Below are 24,299 nucleotides of genomic sequence, written 5' to 3'. Positions count from 1 at the left end.
GAAGAAATAGACTGAGTCCAAATCACTCTACTAAACCACTGAAGATTTTTAAGCAGGAAAGTAATGTGATTAAATCTGCATTTGAGAGAAATCACTCTTCCTACAGAATGAAGGATTCATTGAAGGGGAACAAGCATAGATACTGGGAGACCAGTTTGGATGCTGTTGGATAATTCCTGGTGAGAGGTGGTGGTGTCTTGGAATTGAATTACAGCAGAGGAAATGGTTGAAATGCTCTAGACAACTTTGAGAGATATAGAATTTCCTATTTAGGGAATAGGATCCACAGGATTTGATACTTGAATGGGATGTGAAGGAGAGGCTGAAGAATGACTCCTAGTGTTTCTCATTTGAACAGTGCTGGGGTGGATGAGAAAACCAGATGAAAGGCATGAAAAGCAGATTCAAGGGAGATGATAAAACAGTTTTTAACATCTTGAGCCTGAAGAGCGAATGAGACATCCAAGTAAACACATGAAATAGACAGTTGAATATTGGGGTCTAGCATTTCAGGTACAGATGGATTCTGGAGAGAGAACTTCAAGAGAGTCATCATACATAGGAGCTATTTCAAGTTGTAGGCGTGGTCCTGGAGAGAGTTAATAGAGGAGAGGAGGTCCTGTGTCAGATAAAAAGGATCTTTATTCAGGGGCGATTGGGCAGTGTGTTGACTAACGTTGTCAGTAGCACTTTTATAGAAAGATTGGAAAAGTACTTTTAGCAGAAAGCTAGCAAGAGCCTGGGTCCTTGCTGTCACTGTTGAACAGACATAGTGGTTCTTGGCTGCCCTTTCTATTACAAAAGACAAATTTCTATCTACGACCGTGATAATTTGATTTTCTGTAGCTTACAGTTTGACTTCTTCCCAACTTATAAAACATGCAAGTCAGTTATGAAAACCCTGTAAGGTATTTGCTTTAATGGAGGTATGTACAAAGCCCATTGGCGGTAACGCCAGAGGACCATAGAAAACCCCCAAAATCCTTCCAGGGGATTTTTATGTCTTTTTATGTTTTTATTTTTCCATTAATTATTTTGTAAATATCTTCAACATGTAAAGCTCTTTTAGGCTAATGGGAAGAGGATAGGATGTCTCCCTGTCCCCCAGCAGTTTATAGTCTGGTATAGGGGCTAATACATAGTAACTGTTGAATGGATGTCTCCAGACTTCCGGAAAGACATTACAGAAGAGGCACCATTTGATCAGAGACTTAAAGAATCAGTAGGCAACTTCCAGGCAGAAGATGGCTATGTTTGAGCTGCAGATGAGAAACATGGAGGAGAGTCATAAAGAACAAATCGTAGACTATAGAAGGAGGTGGTGGTGGACAGATATGAGTACACACATGAGTGTATGGTCTATTCCCATCTCTACATAAGCCTAAGATTAGGCTTAATATGCTGTGACTAATATAGGAAATAAGGAGGTGTCTAGACAGAAAGGCAAGGACTAGATTGGAACGTCCTTATAAAGTGTATTTCAAAAAGGGAGAGAGAGTACACCATGATAAAAAGAGTTCCACACAAGGCAGAGTCACTGGCAAATCTGGATCAGCAGAGAGCTGGGATCAGATAGTCACGTTAGAGAGATCACTGTGACGGTATTGAGGAGGAGATATGAGAGAGAAGTGAGGTTAGATCATGGCAATAAACAGCTCTGAGAAGTGATGATGGGAGCCAGAACTAGGAGAGAGAAAGTGAGACGGGGATAAAGTACAGGGATGCCAGAAGTAATCAGGGCTTATATAGAAGACATAATAGTAGATTAGGGGTGTGTGCGTGTGTGTGTGTGCGTGTGTGTGTGTGTGTGTGTCTATGTACATGCAGGGTGTGTTCAGGGAATGGATGGGTCAATGGTGAGAGGGATATAGGAATGTAAGATGTTATTCCGAGTTGGGCAGAAAGGAAGTTGAGGGCCTGCTCCCAAAGGTGAGCACGAGAGGTGCTCTTACAGCCCTTTGTCTGTTCTTGTCTCATGGCCACAGCCAGTTCTGCCTGGTAGTGGAGACATCCGTTCAAACAGTAATTGATCAGTCCCTCTACCAGACTACATACAAACTCCTGGGGGACAGGAAGACATGCGCTATTCATCCTGGGACACTATCCTCCTCCCATTAAGCTTGCTGAGCTTTCCATGTTGAAGATGCTTAGAAAATAATTAATGGAAAAATAACCACGTAAAAACACTGCTACAGAGATATTCAAGTCTCAGGGAAAAAATATGTATATATGTGTGTGTATATATATATATATATATATCTGTATGAGTGTAATTTTAAAAATGTGCTTGTTTTTCAAAATGAAAATGTTAAATCATGATAAAACTTCAAGAATTCTTGCAAAGAACAAAAAAGAAATGAAATGCCAAAAATAAATATTTGGAAGTGCCTACTAATCCAGTAAGTAGAAAAGATTCGCTGTGTAGTTAATTGAATATGTGGGCCAAGAAAGTGTTGCCATAGCTTTCTTTTATCATCAAGAACATAAATAAGTATGCTTTAAAATGATTCCTGTTCTTTACCCCTTCCACCTCCAATGAGGTAAAGAATTTAAAATTGCAAAGGAAAAAAATAGAGCTAAATGTGCTATTTTCACACACGTAGTTTTGAAATAGAAAATACTCAGAAACATGCCGGCACATACATAGCAGAATTCATAATAACGTTGTGAGAAACCTTCTCATCTAGGGAGATATTTCCTAGAAGATAGCAATGGCTCCTGAAATTGCTCCCTGATGCCTTCCTTCAAAGACTTTAGGAATCTGTAAGTAGTGAATGTGTGTGCACATGTGTGTATGTTCACCAAGAAAGAAAAAGTGAAAGAAATTTGTTGAAAAAAGTTGCTTCTAAGGAGTTAGGTCTGCATTCTTTTTTGTTTACTTTATGAATGTGATTGGTTTTCATCTTCAAAGTATGTGACTTTTGAAGTATCTGTTTTTGGGGCAGACTCCTTTCCAGCTGTGGCCCAGAGTTTGCCTGTCATTAGCTCAGTTGCTCAGTCACTGTCTCCATTTATAGTTGGGTTTGTAAAGTGTTTAAAATAGGAACTCTGGGTTTCTGCTGATCTTGAGTCATCAAAGAAAAGCAAAGCTTTATTCCTTCTTATATTCAGTTCCATCCATGTGGACATTTTTTTTTTACATTTATCAAGTTTAATTTTTATTTCTCAGGAACTTTTAACAAATTATAATAAAACGATAGATTTGTTAACTGCTTAGTAGAGGGTGTAACACAGTAAACTATTTTAAGCTGTAATTATTATAGTTAACAATAATAATAACAATTATTATTATCATCATCTTTCAAAAATACTCCATCAGTGATTTTGCACAATTCTGTACACCTAAACACTGATAAACACTTAAGCACTTTTAAAACAATGCTTTTATCAAAATTTCATAGCACAGTAGCATCATTTTTTTAAAGCCTTGATTGAACTCTTTATTTGATAAATTATCTCTGTTTCATTAGTTGTTTTGTCAGGTTTTTTTTTCCTTTGAAACAAATTCCTCGGCCTTCTCATTTTGCTTAACTTTCTCTGTCTCACTGAAATTTGATGAAACAGTTACCCATCCCAGTCTTGAAGAGGTGTCCTTGTGTGAGACCATCCCTATACAGTCTACCCAGTGGCTTTGTTGGGAGAACTGTATCTGAAGTGAGCACGAGTTACATCTTTCCCCAGGGTGTGCTGGCAGCTATCACCTTGGTAGGAGGTGGGGCTGGAGATGGAGGGGCTAGGGCCAGAGCCAGGTGTGAGCCAGGGCTCCTCTTCTGTTCAGTGGCCAGTACCACGCTAATGGGGGGAAGAGTCAGTCCCCAATGTGGCCATTTTTTAAGACCGACATGGTTGACTAGAAAAATCTAACCTTACTTTTTTTTTTTTTAGGTTCAAACTGACTCTTCCATACTCTCTGCTACAGAATGTCAGGGTCTTACTGAGCATTTATTTAGGAATTTCTTCAGGATATATATTTTAACAAACCACTTAATGTGGAAACTGCATCTTCTGTTGGGTACTACTGGGACGACCTTCATACAGAAGGGAAAGGCTACTCCACCAAGACAAGAATACTCAATGATGCTTAAATGACAAAAGGAAATGGCAGGTTTGCTCCCTCAGAGGCTATCAAAAAAGGAAAAAAGATAACTCTATTCAACAGCTTTCTGTAACTTAACAGAAAACTAAATCTAGAATTACAAAATCTCTAGGAAACTGCAATTGAGACAAATCACAAATATGACAGGAAAAGATAGCCGTCACAGTCAGATCCCAATGAAAATGATAGCACACAGAAACTAGTCCCTTTCAAGGAGCTGATTTATAAATGCATTGTGTACATAGGTCCACTTGGGTATAGAGAAGCCATTAGGGACAAAGTGATAATCTGGGGCTAGCAGAGTCAGAACTGTCATCTCCCTAGGTTCAAGAGGACCAAGGGGGAGAGCAGTGATTTAAATAGGAGGAGAGAGTGTGGTAGAAGAGAGATCCTAGAAAGGACCAGTGACCCTCCTTGGCTGACAGCTGGGAACTTCACAATCAGGTTCCCAGAAGACATGTGGCTCAGGAGTTTACTGGTGTCTCTCGACAGGGGCACTGTTGTCATCTTGGGTTTGACAATGATGTGTTTTTGCCTTTTAACCATTCAATGAAAATAGAATCCCCTAATCACTGTGACAGTAAAAAACATTGCCACACATTTCTAAACTCTCCCTGGTGGCTAGGTGATTTCCTCTCCAGTTGAGAACCGCTATACAGAGAATTCCCTGGCAGTCCACTGGTTAGAATTCCATGCTTCCACTGAAGGGGGCATAAGTTTGATCCCTTAGTTCCAGGATACCTGGTTCGGGAACTAAGATCAGGCAAGCAGCATGGCATAGCCAGAAAAAAAGAAAGAGAACTACTATATTTTAACCAAACGTCCCTGAAATGTTTTAATCTTTATCTCTGGATCAACCTAGATCACCAGAAAGCTCTTCCCAGAAAGCCATATGTCTAAATCAGTATACTTGTATGTTATGGTGGGGACAGGATGGCTGTACTGTCTCCAGCCCCACATCCACATCCCAGGCAGGAAGGAGGAAAAGGGAAAAGTAGGAAGGGATCATGCTGTGTCAGGAGAGCTCTAGCTTTTCCAGAAATGCTTCGCATACATCTCATTGGCCAGAACTGTGTCACATGGCAACTCCTACCTGCAAAGTAATCTAGGGAAGAGTGGGCACATTGCTGCCCCAAACAAAACTGAAATTTTTTGAGTAATGAAGAAGGGCGGTGGGTATGGGGAAGCAGTTAGCATCTGCCCCACATGTATGTATCTCTGATGGCTTGGTGTGGGCAAATGACACTAGAGTAATATAAAGTCTTGTGTCGTTTCTTCCTATACATACTAGAATTGACCTGGAAATTAATGAACAACCGAATTAAGGTGTGGTCATTCATTTCTTGTATCAACAGATCTAATCATAGTAAGCCAGCGCAAAATTAAGACAGTCTGTCACTGGAATGTTTACAGATCCCTAATAGACTAGTGCCTTAGGATGAATGTTTGAATCTTCAAACCTTCCGTAAGCCTTTACTTATCCCCAGCCTAACCAAGACCTCTCACAGTTCATCAGAAAGTCTTTTAATCTTTGTGGCCTTAGGACAGTTTTAGGGCATTCAGTAAGTATTTCTGAATTGAACAAATGAATGCGACAAAAACCAGAAAGATGTAAAGGGAGGAGGCTGCATTTGAGTTATCTTTGGTAAATCACTCCTTGACAGGAATCTTTGATCCTAAATTTAGTATTTCTTTGGTTGTGCCAGCAGTATTTGTTTATTTCTCCCAACACCCCTCATTGCTTTTTTTTGTTCCCTCTGCTTAGTCCTTCAGCTCTCTTTCTCTAGTATTGCCTTTTAGCAGTATGGTGACCAAGTCTTCGGGTAGTCTGTTTGAGATCCCATTGTTCAATTTATCTGTTTTCTTTTGGTGCTGGTGCTTTTGATGTTTCTATATGTATTTTTTAAAAAAAATCATTGCCAAATCCAATGTCATGAATTTTTTTCTTCTGTGTTTTTTTTAAGGAGTTTTATAGTTTTAGCTCTTACATTTAGAGCTAGAATTTTGGGTTACTTTTTGTATACGGTGTAAAGTAAGGGTCCAGCTTCATTCTTTTGCATGTGGATGTCCAGTATTCCCAGCACCATTTGTTGAAAAGACTATCCTTTCCCCATCAAATGGTCTCAGCACCTATGTCAAAAATCAAACCGTGTATGCAAGGGTGTGTTTCTGGGCTCTCAATTCTATTCCATTGGTCTATGTCTGTCTCTATGCCAGTGGAACACTGATTATTGTAGCTTTGTAATAAATTTTGAAGTTGCATAGTGTGAGAGCTCCAGTCTTCTTTTTCAAGATTGTTTTGATTATTCAGAGTCTCTTGAGATTGCATATGGATTTGTCTATTTTTGCAGAAAAGTTCCATTGGGATTTTGACAGGGATTGCATTAAATCTGTACATTGCTCTGGGTAGTATTAACATTTTTACAGTATCCAGTCTTCCAGTCCATGAACATGATATGTCTTTCCATTTAGCTGTATCTTCTTTAATGTATCAGCAACATTTTGTACTTTTCAGTGTATAAGACTTTCACCTCTTTGGTTAAGTTTATTCCTAAGTTTTTTCTTTCTTTTTGATGTTATTATAAATGGAATTGGTACACAGAAGCACAGCTGATTTTTGTGTTGTCTGTGAACTCTTAGAAGGCAGGAACCATGCCTTGTTTATGTTTTGCCGAGTTAATACAAAAGTAATAATGGCATTTATTAATATTTGTCTGTTTATGTATTTTTATTTTTTATTAGCAATAATCTTTGTCTTTTTTTTTTTTCCTTTTCTCTTTTCTGCTTTAGGGCTCTACTAGCTCAACAACAGCTTCTCCTCCAGTCTCCACCCCTGTCACAGGACATAAGAGAATGGTCATACCAAACCAGCCCCCTCTGACGGCAACGAAAAAGTCTACATTGAAGCCACAGCCTGTACCCCAGGCTGGACCCATCCCCGTGGCTCCAATTGGAACGCTAAAACCCCAGCCTCAGCCCGCCCCAGCCTCCTACACTACGGCATCTACCCCTTCAAGGCCTACCTTCAATGTGCAGGTGAAGTCAGCCCAGCCCAGCTCTCATTACATGGCTGCCCCTTCACCAGGACAATTTTATGGCTCAGGGCCAGGGGCCCAGGGCTATAACACTCAACCAGTTCCTATCGCTGGGCAGGGTCCACCTCCTTCTGCACGGGGAGGCATGGATTATGCGTATATCCCACCACCAGGACTTCAGCCTGAGCCTGGGTATGGGTATGCCCCCAACCAAGGACGTTATTATGAGCCCTATTGTGCAGCGGGGCCTGGCTATGGGGGCAAAAATGACTCTGATCCTGCCTATGGTCAACAAGGTCACCCAAATACCTGGAAGCGGGAACAAGGCTATACTCCTTTTGGCACCGGGAACCAGAACCCTGCTGGGATGTATCCAGTTGCTGGTCCCAAGAAGACCTATATCACAGATCCTGTCTCAGCCCGCTGTGCACCACCACTGCAACAAAAGGTAGGGAACTCATTGATACAGTGATGGGAATAAGGGGGTACCTATCTTGGTCTGCCTTCCCCAGGAAGCAGAGCCTAAGGCAGAAGTGTATGTGCTACTTTTATTTCATTAGAAAGTACAATCTGAAGGAAGTGCATGAGCGAAGCAGGAAAATGGGGAGATCCTATTTGGGGGTATGGGGGCGTGTTACCAATATGGCTTCCGTTTAGTATCAAGTACAACTAATTTTTCAATCTTGAAGGACCATCTTCCAAAAGACCATATGAACCGTAGCAGCTCAGGACAATCTGTTCGGGGAGAGGAAGGGAAAATAATTTATCTTCCGGCTCCTTTCCTGTTGGTCAGAGCTTCCTTCTGTGGGTCATAGACTTCCTCACGCTTAGATGTTGCATTTACTTGGTCACTAAATAGATCTGAAGTATCTGATGCCTCAGCAGGGACAGGGAATCCCCACATGTGGAGGTGAGAGGTGCTCAGGGCAGCATGAGATGAGCTGATGACAGGTTGGGCTCATGTGAAGGTGGTCAGAACCCAAGCAAACTTGGTACCATAGTGACTGATGGGGAAGAAAAAGTGGACAAGGGCCCAGGAGACAGGTGAGGCTAAGGAGATCTAAGGTAATGCAGATACCTTGTCTAGTTTTCTTTGGGAAGGGGCTACAGTAGAATGGCACTTGTTTACTACCCCTTGTTTATCTACATTAATGATCCTCCAAGAAGAATATTACTCTCCAACCATTAACCCTATTAGGCAACTTAAAAATATTCTTTATGACAGTTATCTTTTTTGTTGTTTGATTTAATTTCAAGCATGTATGTGTTTTAAGTCAACAAGTTCAATTACTTCCTGTGAATAGGCAAGATATAATACTATACACACCTACTCACCTACAACTTGGATTTTTCATGTGTCCTTGAACCAACATGATGATGTTTCCTCCCACCGTGAAAAGAGGAACCAAGGAGAGTTACTTAGAAGGAGATAGATGGAGAAACCAATCTAGTTTCCAGCCATTGTGTTAGAACCGAGCACTCCCTTCCCCGTAGTAAGAACTGTAAGAAATCAGAAATTGGAGAGCCCTTGATTATCGAGAAGTTCAATGATAAATTGGGAGGATGTACTGGGTGGAAGTTTGGACTATATGTTTGGTTTTTTTTTAATCCTTTACACAGTTGAGATTGTCAACTTCCAGGCATATCCATTCACACTTTCAACATTATAACAGGATTTAGTGAGGTCCTTACTCTCTGGATAGGGAGTTTACTAAATCACTATTCTCACATGAAAGCATCTGTTCTGTTAATGATGCAGATGGATTTTAGGTTCCTTAGAGGAAAGAGCCCTTCCCAGCAAGTGGGGCCTGTGGGTAGCTGGAGACATCCATCAACCTTATGATTGCCCATTACATGAAAGTGGACCAAGCCATGATCATCTTCCAACATAAAGATTTCAAGTGAAAATGTTAAGTGTTTTTGAAACATTACTCTTGGAAGGACTTTCTTTCCCAAAATCTCTGTATGAAAAGAAATGTTATTGAGGGTTTTTTGTTTTGTTTTGTTTTGTTTTTAAGATAAATATTGCCCAAAATAGCCAAGCTGGACAACCTTGCCCTTTGTTAACATTGCAGTATATTTGCATTCGTCCATCCTGACCCCAGAGCAACCGGTTCAGAAGAACATGGGGTTATTCAACTTTATCTCACTTTGGTACAATTGCAACAAATTCCCCTACAGAAGATTAAAAATTTAGGTTGGGACAATGGCCATCAACATTTAAGTTCCAATAGGTATGCAGTTTTGCCCTGTCCAAAGCAGCCTGACTGTGATAGGATGGCTGAGTGATGTTCCTAAGAGCAGGAGGTGGGCCCTGAGTTATTTAAGGATCCTATTACCCCACCTGGGGAAACAGACATGAGACAGAGCAAAAGTATGTCTAGGTGGAGAGAATGATCTGGTGAAGTACAAAGCCAATCTTTGAGTTTCCTGATTTCCCATCATGTCACTGGGCCCTCTGGAAGCAATCCAGTAGTGTAAACAAAAGGATCAGCACCCGCTGCAAGACCTGGTTCTAAGATGTTAGGTCCAGAAACATCACTAGTATTTGGTCTGTCTTCATCAGCTTACTTGGGGTGACAGAATGAACTTTTATTAACCCCTCTCCAGAAAGCATGAAACTTTATTTTCCTTCTTATTGCAGTAAAAGAATTATTCAGGATGATCTATCACCTTGTTAAGGATTCTGGACGTGTCATTTAAAAACAAATTCTGAAATATTTGTTTTTCAACAGTGTCATGTGTTTTAACATCATATTTTGCATTTTAAAAATGAAAATCAAATCATGTACTTTTTGCTGTGATTATTAAGGAGAGTGGTTAGAGATTGATATTTAGCCATCTGTCTTTGTTTTGGGAAAGGGGAAAGAGGCTGGTGAAGCTACAGATATCGTCTGTGTGTGTTGTGGGAGCATTGGTGGGTGAAGGGGTGGGCTCTTTCACAGTTGGTCTTTGAGCAGAACACGACTGTATTCAACTGCACCTGTGCACAGAGCACCTTATCGTCTCAAATATTAACTTTGCTTGGCTTAGCGATGCGACTCCTGGCTTGAGAAGTGAGCTCCTAATTCGAATCCCAGTTCCTCCCTTGATATTCTTCTTTCAGCTTGAGGAAAAGCCTCTAGACCTCTTTATGTCCTGCTCCCAGCCTCAGTAAAGTGGAATGTCATCTTCACTAATTAATTAATGATTGCAAAAGGCTTGGAAATCTGCAAGGGCTGAATGATTGCCAAGTGAGGACTGTTCAGCTTTTTCACTGGCTTTCATTTATTTCCAATTTTTTAGGCACTGATGGAAAGCATACCTCGGTGCCTTAAAACAATTACCTTTTGTTACGTTGAGAAGTTCTTAGGAGTTTGGCATTTAACCCATTAAGGAAAAAGTTTTCAAAAAATGAAAGAAAGAAATCTCCTTTAGATTTGAGATAAGCTGCTTTAATTTTTCCACGCCATGGTGTGAAATAGAAGTAGAAGAAGGGAAGGAGAAAGTAGGAAAGAAAAGAAAAAAAAAAAAGAAAAAAGAAAGGAAGGAAAGAATGAAGAGAGGAAGGAGACCAAATCAGAACCTACAAGCCTTGGGGGACCGTGATTATATCTGTGTTTCCATAATGTGCTGAGCACTGAATCTGCATGCCACAGCAGACCATAATGTGTCTCCTGGACCATGTGAGCTGAGTTCCTTGAAAAATATTTTTATAAGCAAGTCTTTATAAGAGAGAAATGTTCTCTTCTCACTGGAAATCCTCTTAAAGACACAGTGGAATCTCTTCTCTTTGCCATTTTATAAAAGCTGATATCTGCTGGTGGTTGTGTTGTTCACAGAACTTTTGTCCTGTGTGTTATCTTCACATTCCCGTGAGGTAGGATGTGTATTTTCTCCAATATTCAGGTAAGGTGAGTCAGCTGGAAAGCCCCAGAGCCAAGACCTAGAGGCAGTCATCACTTTCAGGTCCACAGTGGCAGGTAGCTTTAGCTTCCACTTCCTTGTCATAAACCTAATCTGTGGCAGCCTCGGCTCTGTTGCAGAGACAGGTATTTCCTCTGCAATATGTTAAGAGTGCTCGTGCTGTGCATCTCTGGAAAGCTGTGGAGACCCAACTAGTGGGGGTGGGGGTAAGTTATATTCTAAAACCATCTCTTAAAATTTCCTTGGAAAAATCCTTCAGGAGAGTGAGAACTTGGAGATCAACCAATCACCTTTCAATAAATCCAACACCAAGCTTATCTTATCCAGAGTCAGAACAGATTCCTACTGTTCATTTAGTGTTTGAATCTGGGGATATTTAATGTGTCAGAGAGGAGAGTGAAGGTAGTGAACTACCAGGGTCAGTGTTTACGGATCCCCAAGACCTGGGAATTGTTGAGATTAAGAAAATATTTGAGAATGTTGATACAGTAGCATTTCAGATATTCAAGTAATATCAAAATATTTAAATTTCATTTCATTGTGGTCTTTCCCACAGTGAAATGGAGGTTGTATATATTGGGTGTCCTGCAAGAATTGGTGGCATTTGGGAGAAAACTATCTTTATGGTAATCCCTATGCTAAATATCTCTCAATTCCAGGATCAGAGAAACAAAAAAGAAGTGTTAGTTCGGGTGGGGAGAAGGATAGATGTGGATATAGGCCTCCAGTCAGGTGCTAATAATACCTAGGTCTGTATAAAGCTGAGGATGGAAGAGATTGCTTGAGGAGGACAGTGACCGTAATATTAGTAATTCCCCTTTGCACAGGGATTTTCAGCTTCCAAAATGCTTTGAGGACCTCACAAAAAACATAAGCGATAAGCACAAGTAGGGGATTTTGTCTCTCTTTTACTGATCGGGGTTCAAAAGCTCAGTAATGAGAGTCACTCACCTAAGGTCATATGTCAAATTCATGGGTGAGCCACGATTCCAAATCAGGTTTTCAGAAGGTTTGTCCTCATGCTTTCCATCTGGTAAACGATGGATGTTGCTTTGGTGTTTGGATGGGGGGAGTGCCACATCAGCATTGGCAGCCACTGAGCGTGGCTCCGCCATGGCCCACATCACAGGCAGACATGTCGATAGGCTCAGGCAGTTGCGGTGCTGTGTCCTGAGATCAACAGCTTCAGGGGAAGCACCGTTAGATCCCTGCTGGGCACCCAGGCTCAGCACCATGGAGCTATGCTTCCTCTTTCCCATCACTATGTACAATTTATTCCAGTGTTTCTACGTTCACAGTATCTCAAATCTGTTTTCTTACTGAAGCGCCCTTTGCTACTGTCCTGGTTCAGTTGTCCCCGTTTCTCACCTGAGCCATTGAAATGGCCCTTTATTGGGTGTCCCCACCTCTAGTCTACTCCACACCTGTTCATCCTACACATGCTATCAGATTAACCTTTCTACCCCACAGCTCTGCGCTCGTCACTAATTACCTTTTCCCAAAAACCCTCAGGAGTCCCCACCCAGTTATGGAATGAATTGAAACCCCAGCCTAGATTTCCAGTTTTATCTCCCCCTTTAAGCATCCCAGCTTCCAGCTGAGAAATTATATTCCTAGTTATTTTTCATCTCTATAGCTTTCATCGTGGAGCTACTTCTTCCTCGAATGCCTTCCCAGACCTCCCCCCAAATAAATTAAATGTTTGCATATCCAACGTGACCCATTAAGACCAAACTAAAGTGTTAATCTCTCTTGTGAAGCCTTCTCTTTCTAAAATTAAGTTGCACATTATTTTACCCTCTCTTATGTAAATATTCACACACTTACTGTAATAGAGTCATTTATGTACCTGTCCCTCACCAGCCTATGCCCTAGCATATAGTAGACTCTGAGATTTAGGGGATAGAGATGGTATCTGAGCACTGTTTCGTCCAGAGTAACTATGACAGTACATAATACATTCTTGTTTAATGAAGGTACTTGAAGAAACTTCCTATGTCCTAATAAAATAAGGAGTAAGCCCTGCTTTAGAACTTAGCAGATTGTTGATCAAAATGCCAAAACCCAAACCTACACCACCAAATTAGCTTAGGTGACCTCAGTAACACACGCATTGTCACATGAGCAACTCAGTGTCCAAAGTAGCTAGATAATTTCTCATGTTCACAATTGTGCTAATGTTTTACATTCCTTCTGGGATACATGTGTGTATGTGTATGCTGTTATGTACACAGTCTTTTTTACTTTTTGCATTTGCCAAATGTCCATAGAATTTGTTGATTCAGATTCTTTAATTACCTTTTTGAGGTTCAATTTATATACAATAAAATGTGCCCATTTGAAATGCACAAGGCAGTGAATCTTTGGCAAATTTGTGCACCTGGGTAACCACCATCAAAATCAAGATAGAGAACATTTCCACTACCCCACAGAGCTCCCTCGAGCCCTCTTGTAGTCAGCCCCCTTTACCCTCAGCCCCAGGCAACCTTTCTGCTTTCTAACATGGATTATTTTTTCCCTTTCTAGAATTCCATATAAATAGAATCATATAGTATATACTCTAGCATCTAGGCTCCTTCTACTCACTATAATTTTTTTGAGCTTCATTTGTGTATGTATCCATTATATGGATATACTACTACATTTTGTTTATCCATTCACTTGTTTGGGGGCATTTTTTTTCTCCATTTTTGATTATTAATAAAGCTGCTATGAACATTCATGTACAAGTCTTTATATGAACATAGTTTTCATTTTTCTTGGATAAATACCTAGCAGAGGAATTGCTAGGTTGTGTGGTAAATATTTAACTTCATAAGAGACTGCTGAATTGTTTTCCTAAATGTACCATTTTACAATCTCACCAGCATTGTATGAGAGGTCCAGTTGCTCCCTAATCCTGGCAGTACTTGGCGTTGTCAACCTTCTTAATTTTAGCTATTTTCATGCTGTATAGATGTATCTGATTGTGGTTTATATTTACATTTTCCTTTTGATTAATGATGTGGAACACTTATTATTCACCCACGTATTAGCCATTTGTATGTCTTCTTTTGTGAAGTGTCACCAAATTTTTGGTTTATTTTTTAAATTGGATTCTTTTTTTTTTTTTTTTTTTTCTTTTGGAAGAGTACCTTATGTATTCTGAGTAAGAGTCCTTAGATATATGCATTCCCAGTCGGTGACTTGACTTTTCATTTTCTTAATGTTGTTTTCTAAGAGCAGAAGTATTTACTTTTGATGGAGGTCAATTTATCACTTTTATCTTCTATAGTTTATGCTTTCTGTTTCCATAGGTATTTTTGCCTCCTCATGGTCATAAAGATTTTATTCTGTGCTTTCTTTTAGATGTTTTACAGGTAAATTCAAGGTTATAATTCACTTTGAGTTAATCTTTGTGTATTGTGTGAGATAAGGGTCAAAAGTAATTTACCCCCATTGAGGTGCACAGTTTTTCCATCATGGTTTATTGAAAAGACTCTTTTCTTCCACTGAAATACCTTGACACCTCTGACAAAAATCAGTTGACCACATATGTGTGGGTCCATCTGGACTCTATTCTTTTCCATTAATTTGTGTATCTATGCTCAAGCCAATGCCACACTATCTTGATCTCTGACTTTTATACAAGATTTTGAAATCTGACAATAGAAGCTTTCCATCTTTCTTCTCTTTCAAAAGTGCTTTGATTATTCTAAGTCTTTTCCATTTCCTTATACATTTTAGCATCAGCTTGTCAATTTCCACAAAATAACTTGCTGTGATTTCAGTTGAGATTTTGTTGAATCTATAATTTGAAAAGAGCTGATATCTTAACAATATTGAGTCTTCCAACCCATGAACATGGTATATCTCTCATTCTCTTTATGCTTTTATTAATTTCTCTCAACAATGTATTATAGTTTTACCTGTATTTTGTTAAATTATTTCATATTCTGGGTGCTATTATAAATGGTATTTTTAAAAAATTCTTAATTTGCAGTCATTTTGTAGTGTATACAAATACCATTGATTTTTTAATATTGACCTTGCATCTTATTCTTTAACAGTTTTACTAGCTTCTTAAGACTCCTTAGGCTTTTCTTCCTGATCATTTCGTCTGCAAATAAATTCTTGATTCAACCGTTTATTTCCTTTATGGATAAGAGTCTATCCATCAACTTTCTATGTTTGGAAGATTTGCTTCTTGATTGAAGGAGAGACAGTTTCCTACAAATTTGAAGGACGGAAATTGGAAAATAAAAATAATAAATCTTTACTCTCCATTCCTCTAGACTGGCCTGTTGAAACTGTCAGACATAGAAGTTATCTCCAGAATCAGTAGGTTATAATCCCTTAAAATTACAGATGAGAAACTGAGGCCTGAAGAGTTACAGTGACCTGAAGAGTTAGTTATACAACTCGTAAGTGGCACCTTTGAGTAGAAAACTTGACACTTTTTTCTAAATCACAATTTCTCTCTACACTGGTTCAAGACCAATCAGATCGGAAGTATAAAGGACCTTTAAAAGGTATAATAACTGTTGTTAAAAGGAGCTGATCTCCTGGCCTTAGACCTCCACACTAATTCTGTAAGGCCTCTTAATAATAGAAGATGGAGGCCATTCTGGTGTTCCTTGTTCAGGCTCACAGTTGTTCCAGTGAGATGACTGGTTCTTAGGGTCTTTATGATTTTGACTCAGTCTGTCATCTCTCCTTCCCCTGATTTTATTTTTTTAATTTATTTATTTTATTAGAGTTTTTAAAAAATTATTTTATTTTATTGAGGCGAGCAGGGGCTACTCTTCGTTGCGGTGCCAGGCTTCTCATTGCAGTGGCTTCTCTTGTTGTGGAGCGTGGGCTCTAGGCACGTGGGCTTCAGTAGTTGTGGCACACAGGCTTAGTACTTGTGGCTCGCAGCCTTGAGAGCACAGGCTCAGTACTTGTGGCGCACGGGCTTAGTTGCTCCGTGGCATGGGGGATCTTCCCAGACCAGGGCTCAAACCCATGTCCCCTGCATTGGCAGGCAGATTCTTAACAACTGTGCCACCAGGGAAGCCCCTTCCCCTGATTTTAAAAGTTACCGTGAGGATGGATGTCCTAGTACACTAAGACATGTCTGTGAGTATTATTTATTCATTTTACTTGTATAATGTTTTCCATAGATTTAGATGTTTGAAAGTATCCCAGGTCCCTAATCTCTTTGGAAAATTAAATAGTTTTAACAAACGACTCTAGCAATATGTAATTTTTCTGTGTTTAAGAGCAAGAGAATGCGCTTCATTTTGCAAGTGGACCCACTGATATGTCCCTCTAGAACTCTTCTTTCCTTCTTGGCCAGCTGCAAACAACCACGCTGTCCTATTTCAGAGGAGAAACTATAGTTGTTCTCCCCAGCAAACAAAGACACTCAACCACTATCAATGTATAATAATTAGTGGTGAATATAAAACCTTTGACAGATGTTACACACAGAATATTGGGAAGTATCCCAAAGTGAAAGTCAAATAGTTGACTTTCCAAAACTGCCATTGTCCCAGAAATATTTACTTGTTATGTTAGGTCTTTGATTTTCTGCAATATGGAAAACCCAACTTTTGGATATACTCTTAGCAAATAATACAGTGTTTGCTCTATTTCATCCTTAGAATTCAGTGACTGTTCTTCAGAAAAATACAATATGGTTTATTTCAGAAGTTTACTTAACTGTAACATCTTAGTTTATGTAACAATAACCTGTAGCATTTTTGTAACCGCTTACAAAATTTACCAAATACTTTCATATGTGGAGAAAACTCTGTAACATGTCCAGGGGCAGCTTGCCTAGTATCATACCAATACCCAATGTCAGAGGAAGGATAAGCTCTTAGGTCTTCTGACTGCCAACTCAGTGTGTTCTTTCTACTCTGTGACACTTGCCTTCATTCGTAGCTGTCTGTATTTACACGTGTTAGCTCACTGTACAGTTATCCAAACATCAAATATTCATTGGGCCAAACACTTTAGGGGTTAAAACCTTAGAGTTGTATTTCTGGGACGTAACACACTTAACATTTGAAACCCAAGATTCAGTCAACATTATATCAAGAGTCCAGGAGTTGAAGCTATATACTAAATATAAGTTCCAGATAACAGGCCCCCTTTTATTCTGTCTTTATAAGTACTTGGTATATTTATTGCTCAAATATAGACATCTTGTTTATTTTTTATGTACCTTTAGGTATTATTGTGAAAAGGGATAAGAGAGTAGAGGTGTGCTTTGTATTCTTTATAGATCTGTTAGCTAAATGTATTTTTCATTGTGCATACATGCAATCTTTAACATGAATTTGGATAGACTTACTCTAAAGATAATACTTATAATCTTTACCAGATGAACCCCCTTTTATTTTTTAAATAGCCCGTAATTTTATTTATTTTTATTTATTTATTTTTTTAATTTTTTTTTGCGGTACGCGGGCCTCTCACTGTTGTGGCCTCTCCCGTTGCGGAGCACAGGCTCCGGACACGCAGGCTCAGCGGCCATGGCTCACGGGCCTAGCCGCTCCCCGGCATGTGGGATCTTCCCGGACCGGGGCACGAACCCGTGTCCCCTGCATCGGCAGGCCGACTCTCAACCACTGCGCCACCAGGGAAGCCCGAAACCCCCATTTTTAATCCTGCTTTTCATCCCATCCAAAGGATGCAGAGTATTAAGCAGGCTCTCTATGAGACAGCTGAGGCTGATAATCCCTGCAGGGGTGGGGAAATTGCTAGTGACCAGCAGAGAACCAGAGAAGAGTTAAGCAAGGCAGGTGGGGAACATGGACCAAGGCCCTGCCAACTGCAACCCATGGGCCAATCTCACCTGCCACCTGGTTTGGTAAATAATGTGTTATTTGAAATTCAGCCATGCTCACTTGCTTAAATATTATCTATGGCTGCTTTCACACTACAACAGTAAAATTGAGAAGGTGCATCGAAGCTGTATGATCTTCCAAGCCCAAAACATTTACTGTATGTCCCTTCACAGAAGAAGTTTATCAACCCCTTACTGAAAATATGGAAATGACTTTGCAAAATTTAGGTTCTCATTAAAATTGCTTGAGTACTTTTCAGCTATTTTTTTCTTAGCCAGTATATACTACATCTTGAGCCGGAGGTTATTGGTGGGAACCTGGGGGCAGGGAAGAATTAAATATCAAAACTCCAAATTAACCTGCTACTTACAGAATAGATTCTGCATCCTTCCTGTTTTCCCAGCCTGGTCAACTACTCTTTAGCCTTCAAGAGCTATCTCTAATATTAAGTGCTTGGAGAAGCTTGACCATTCACCCAGTCCCCACATATTATTAGTTTGTCTTTCTTCTGAATTCTTCTCACAGCACTTTTTAAAATCCCTTTACTATAGCATACGTCTTATTGGATATTTCAAATAGGTAATAACTTTATTGAGATATAATTCATACACAATAGAATGTACTCAGTTTAAATGTACAATTCAATCGTTATTATTGTTATTATTATTTTAGTGTATTCATGGAGTTGTGCAACCATCAACGGTTTTCTCATCCCAGGAAAAAGCTCCTTACCCATTAACAGTCACTCATTTCCCTCAAACCTTCCAGCCCTTGGTAACCACTAATCTACTTTCTGTATCTATGGATTTGCCAGATCTGGACATTTGGAATTATACAATATATGGTCTTTTACTGGATTCTTACCATAATATTTACAAGTTCCATCTGTGTTGTAGCTCACATGAGTACTTCATTCTTTTTTATTGCTGAATAATATTCCAGGGTGTAGACATTCTACACTATATTTACTTTTTCGTCAGTTGATAGGTGCTTGGGTTTTTTCCACTTTGGCTATTATGAATGATGTTATCAATATTTGAGTACAAGCTTTTGTATGGACATTGCTTTCAGTTCTCTTGGGTATATACCTAGCAGTGAACTTGATGGGTTATGTGGTAACATTTTGTTTAACCTTTTGAAGAACTGTTGGACTGCTTTCCAAAGGAGCTATACCATCTTACATTTCCACCAGCAGTGTATGAGCATTTCAATTTTTCCACATCCCCACATCCCGTTTGATTTTAATCATGTTACGTGTCTGCCTCCCCAGGTAGACATCTATGTTCTTCAGGTGTGTGAATCATGTCTAATTCAGTTGTGTTTCTTGTACACCTAACATAGTATCTTGCATATGTCAGGCACTCATGAATGAAAGAATCAATCAAAGTGAAATGATGGACATGGACCCACGTACAGTTCTTATTACTGAGGGTTCTTTGTTGTTTTTTTTTTAATAGCTGTGCTTTTATACGTGTTTAATTTTTTTTTATTCTAGCTGTGTTCCTGGTCTTTAGCTCCTAGCTTGTATTACCAGTAGATTAATCTTCTTTCAGATGGAGTCTATTTTAGTCCTTGTTAATTTCCCAGCCTACATCATTGTAGTCTTTCTCTCCTTTGTTGTGTTCAGTTTAAACTGCTCTTGTCTCTGTCCCATACAGCTCATGTTATGTGTAAACCTAAAGAAGCTTTCTTCATCACTGAGGGAAATAGGACCTTCTGATCTCACCTTCTCCCATATGGCATTGTTGCTTTTTTCAGAAGTGAGTCTGCTCTTCCAGGAGCTCAAGCCTGAAACCTGAAGTCATGCTTGGTTTCTCTTTTCTCTCACACAGCAAAATGCGTTCATCTCCAACTTCAAAGTGTGTCTAAAACGCCACCATGTCTCAGCGCCTCCACTGCCTGCACCTGTCCAAGCCCCAGCACATCTTGCCTGGGTCATTTAACCCCCTCCTATTGCTTTGCTCTACTCACCTTTGTTCCGCTTTGCCCTGTTCTCAACCCAGAGTGATCCTGTTTGTCACATTCGTTCACTGTCCTGCTCAAAACTCCAACAGCTTCCCGTCTCAGCCAAGGGAAAAAACAAAAAGCCTGAACTGTGCTTACAAGGCCCCACTGTTTCCACCCATTAACAGGCTGACGTCATCTAGCTCCGCGCCCCCTTCCCTCTGCTCCAGCCACACTCCTGTTTCAGGGCCTTTGTTTTGTTGAGCCCTTTTCCCCTGGTATCCACGTGGCCTATTCTCTCACCTCCTGCGGGACCTCACTCAAAGGTTACTTTGCTGGAGAAATCTTCCCTGACCACCCTAAAATCCCTCCACTGCCCCCAAAGTGTCCCTATCTACCTTCACTTTATTCCCCTGTAACGTTTTTTGTTTTGTTCTTTTTGTTGTTGTTGCTACATTATGATTTCACTGCACATTCCTGCTCTTAGAGAACAGAGACCACGTATTTTTATCATTTGTATCAGGCACATAGATAAGTGCTTAAAAACATAACAATTTTAAAAGCTAGTGCAGGCCACGCAGTCCATATATAGTTACTGTTTGCTCTGAGCTATCTGGAGCCTCCACGGTGTGCTTGGTTTGATTTCTTTTTTTTATTTTTTTATTTTTTCTTATTAATCATCCATTTTATACACATCAGTGTATACATGTCAATCCCAATCTCCCAGTTTCCCCTGTAATGTTTATTTCCATCTAACATACTGTGTATCTTAATCATTTGTTTTTTTGTGTCTCTCCCTCTAGAATGTATCCCGAGAGCAGAGTTTTGTTTGTTTGTTTTTCTGTTTAGTTAACTGCTGTCTAGAGAACACTGTCTGACAAGTAGTAAGTCCTCAGAAAAAATGAATGAACAAATGCTGAGCACAGGATCATTCCCTCCGTTATTTTTTTATCCAGATAAGTCTGCAGTGATGTGACAGTGACTTTTATTATGTGAAAAGGGTGCAAAGCCCTGAGGTCTTTCAATATATGCCCCCCATTTATGTATGATTTCCCCAAACTGCGTGTTCCCCATCCCACCCGCCTTCTACTACCTGAGCTCCCCAGCCCTCCCTTTAACACCATGATAATGTTGACATGGTAGATAGACCCTGGTATTTGACATCAAATCTGAGGTTGGAGTCCAAACTACAAAAGTCCTGCATGATGACAGATGGGCAAGTACTCTTTGATTATAAAAAACCACAGCTATTTGAAAGGTTATTATTATAATTTGAAGGACTTAGGATAAAGGAGGGGAACCAAAAATCTTAAGTGATAGATGGGGCTGTTAAATATTTTAAAGCTATATCAGGTACTGTGCTAAGCCCTTTCTGTGGATTAGCTCATGCAGTCTTCTCAGTAACACTTTCAGGTAGATAGTGTTATTATTTCCACTTTGCAGATAAAAACTGAGTCTTGGAGAGATTAAGTAGTTTACTGAATCCAGAAACTCTTTCTTTTATAAATTTTCATGAATATAAACAAAGTTAAGAGTTAAAGCAAATTAGGTCAATTCAATGTCTACTTTTGGTGCTGGGTTAGAGTCAGAAAGAGGGTAATATTTCATTCCCCTTCAAGGTTATATTCTAGTAGTGTTTACAGAAGAGAGGCAGTAAGACATAGTTTTAGGCAGTGATACTTTCTGTGGATAAAATAAAAGATTTTAATAATGAGATAGAGTGTGGCTGGTTTAGATAGCCAACTCAGGAAAGTCGTTGAAGAAATGACCTTTGAGCCAAAACCTGAATAATGCACAGGGGCCAGCTGTTCTAAGATCTGGATGAAGAATATTACAAGCAGAGGACAGCAAGGATGAGTCCTCTCAGCTTGGCATTTACAGGAATAGAAAGAAAGCCAGGGAGGCTAGAACTTAGTTGTTGGAAGAGAATGAATAAAATGAGGTGATAAAGGTGAGCAGGGTCCATATCTTACAGACTGTAGTAAGGAGTTTGTCCTTATTCTAAATGAAATGGAAATCCACTGGAGCGTTTTAGCAAGGGGCTGATAGGGCCTGGTTTTGTTTTAAGATAATCCCAGCCACTGTGTTAGATCAAAGTGGTTGTAGGAAGATTTGTTAGGTTCTGATGCTTCTGTGGTTTCCCTTAAAACTATTGAAAAGATGGGCTTATGAACTTTCTTATTTGCAAATAGAAAAGCTTTTATATTAAGAAATTGCGAAGGTATGGGCCACTTTCTGAGTACAGAGTTTATATCTGCAGATTCCTATAGTTTTGTACTTAAACAGACTCACAGTCTCTGGCTCTAGGGACAGTGGAGGAGGGTGGTTGTTGAATGAGAAGTGGAAATAGCAAATACACACCACTTGTTCTCTCACAAGTGGCAGGGCAAGTTTTCCCAAGATAGGTAGTAATGGAAGCCATGATGGTTCAAGACGTTTGGGAGATGAGCTAGAGTTGACTGTTTTTCAAAATCTTCTGGTTTTAATTACTTCGCCAAAAAAGATGTAGTGTGACACTACTATATATATATATTTTTAAATGTCACTTGAGCAGTTAAAAACTGAATACTCAGTTAAAGACAGCATGGACATGGGTGAGGGATGAGAGTTTTGTCTACTTCTGTTTCTATGACAGGCTCTCTGGGATAACAGGGACCTTCTTACGCATCCAGTCTCCACCCCTGGTGGCAGTATAACCAATAAAGGCAGATGGTGATGACATCACGTTCTTCAAGACTTCCTGTTCACACCACGTGTCATTCACCTTGACATGTGCTTCTCATCAGCTCGATATTTTGTCTCACCCTCCTCTTTCAAGTTATCTTTTCAGGTTATCCCTTTGCCTTGAAACGACTACTACTGCAATACTTTGCCGTCTTTATAACGATTCTTTGTATAAATGGCCCAACGTGTTTATCAACAGGGGACCGCTTTCCCAGCACCTGCAATTTGGGGATATCTTAAGGTCTTTCTGTGCAGCTCAAGAGCTGCTTACAAAGTACCAATGTTAATATATTCCTTCATTGAACTATTTTTCTTAAATTTTTACTTTCAGTAAATAACATATACCGTTTTTCTAGATGCCAAAAGATAAGCAAAAAATCAACTAAACTTTAGTTCATCCTCAAAGAGCTTGAGATATGTATTATTGGTGACACTGGCCTCTGACCATTCTTACCTTATTTTTATTTATTTATTTATTTATTTATTTTGTGGTACGCAGGCCTCTCACTGCTGTGACCTCTCCCATTGCGGAGCACAGGCTCAGCGGCCATGGCTCACGGGCCCAGCTGCTCCGCGGCATGTGGGATCTTCCCGGACCGGGGCACGAACCCGTGTCCCCTGCATCGGCAGGCGGACTCTCAACCACTGCGCCACCAGGGAAGCCCTCTTACCTTCTTATTGATCAGTTTGAAGTACAAAAAAAAAAAAAAAAAATAGAGCTAGCATCCCCACTTGCTTAGAGAATAGAGCATTTCCCCCCACGGTCAGTTACTTATGGACAAATAGTTCACACAAGACAGGAATTGTAAATGCTAAAAGAAAGGGCCTGAGAGAGTTCTAATGATCTTCAGAAGAAGTAGTGATCTTCAGTTTTGCAAGGGTTCATGTAGGATGTGACCTCTATTAGTTTTGAATCAATGGGATTCAAAATGAGGGGTGGGAAAGTAGCCAAGATTAGATTGTTTTATTATCCAGAGCCTCTAATGGCTGAGAAATCAAAAGATCTTCCTTAACTTAGATTTATTTCAATATTAATTGACTGCTATTCTGATTCTCCATTTTTCTTGCCATTTACCTTCTAAAAATAAGATCAATGTAAAGACTGGCTCACCACTTATATCTTAACATGTTATAGCTGAAAGACAAGCTTGTGCTATATAGATAGCACAGGAAACAATACCCAATATCTTCTAATAACCTATCATGGAAGAGAATGTAAAAGTAAGCATATATATTTTATATATATGTATCAATATAACTGAATCACTTGGTTGTACACCTAAAACTAACACAATGTTGTAAATCAACTATATTTCAATAAATTTTTTTTAGAAATTAAAATGAACAACAACAAAAAAATACAAGCATGCCTAGTGAAGACCGTAACATAGCTCTCTGTTACTTACCAAAGTTAGTGGGTAAGTAATACCTAATAAATGATGAATATTAACAATAGTGATTTTTAACTACTGGGAGCTCATGTCCCCTCAGCAAGCACATTCTAATCACTTGAGAAACTTTATGCTTGAAAATCTAGTGTGGCAAAATGTGTGTGTGTTCTGAAGTTTTCAAACCTGCTTTCAAATATGAATGCTAGCTATCACCCAAGGCGAGTTATTACTTCTCTTTGCAATGCCTTCATGTGCGTTGGCTCGTTTAGTCCTGGAAGAAAGTATAAAAGAAAGTACTATTAATATCCTGAATTTTTACTAAGTGGGAAACCAAGATAGAGAGGGATTAGGCTACTCGCCCAAGACCACATGACAAGCTCTTAAC

At 39.6% G+C, this 24,299-nt stretch overlaps 1 protein-coding gene across 3 annotated transcripts in view; it reads left to right on the top strand.

The window, feature by feature from the left end:
- The window catches only part of LPP (LIM domain containing preferred translocation partner in lipoma), a 698,095-nt gene that overhangs the window by 421,927 nt on the left and 251,869 nt on the right, over positions 1-24,299 (top strand). For all 3 annotated transcript variants that reach the window (XM_089910694.1, XM_022569708.3, XM_022569736.3), the window contains one exon: positions 6,887-7,579. In XM_089910694.1, the coding sequence (XP_089766820.1) occupies positions 6,950-7,579 (630 nt within the window). In that variant the 5' untranslated portion in view covers positions 6,887-6,949. The remainder of the gene's footprint in view (positions 1-6,886; positions 7,580-24,299) is intronic.

Source organism: Delphinapterus leucas, chromosome 4, assembly GCF_059928025.1.
Source record: "Delphinapterus leucas isolate spDelLeu-1000000601 "Yukka" chromosome 4, BTC_Dleu_Yukka2, whole genome shotgun sequence".
Taxonomy (NCBI): domain Eukaryota; kingdom Metazoa; phylum Chordata; class Mammalia; order Artiodactyla; family Monodontidae; genus Delphinapterus; species Delphinapterus leucas.
This window is presented reverse-complemented; position numbering and strand designations above follow the sequence as displayed.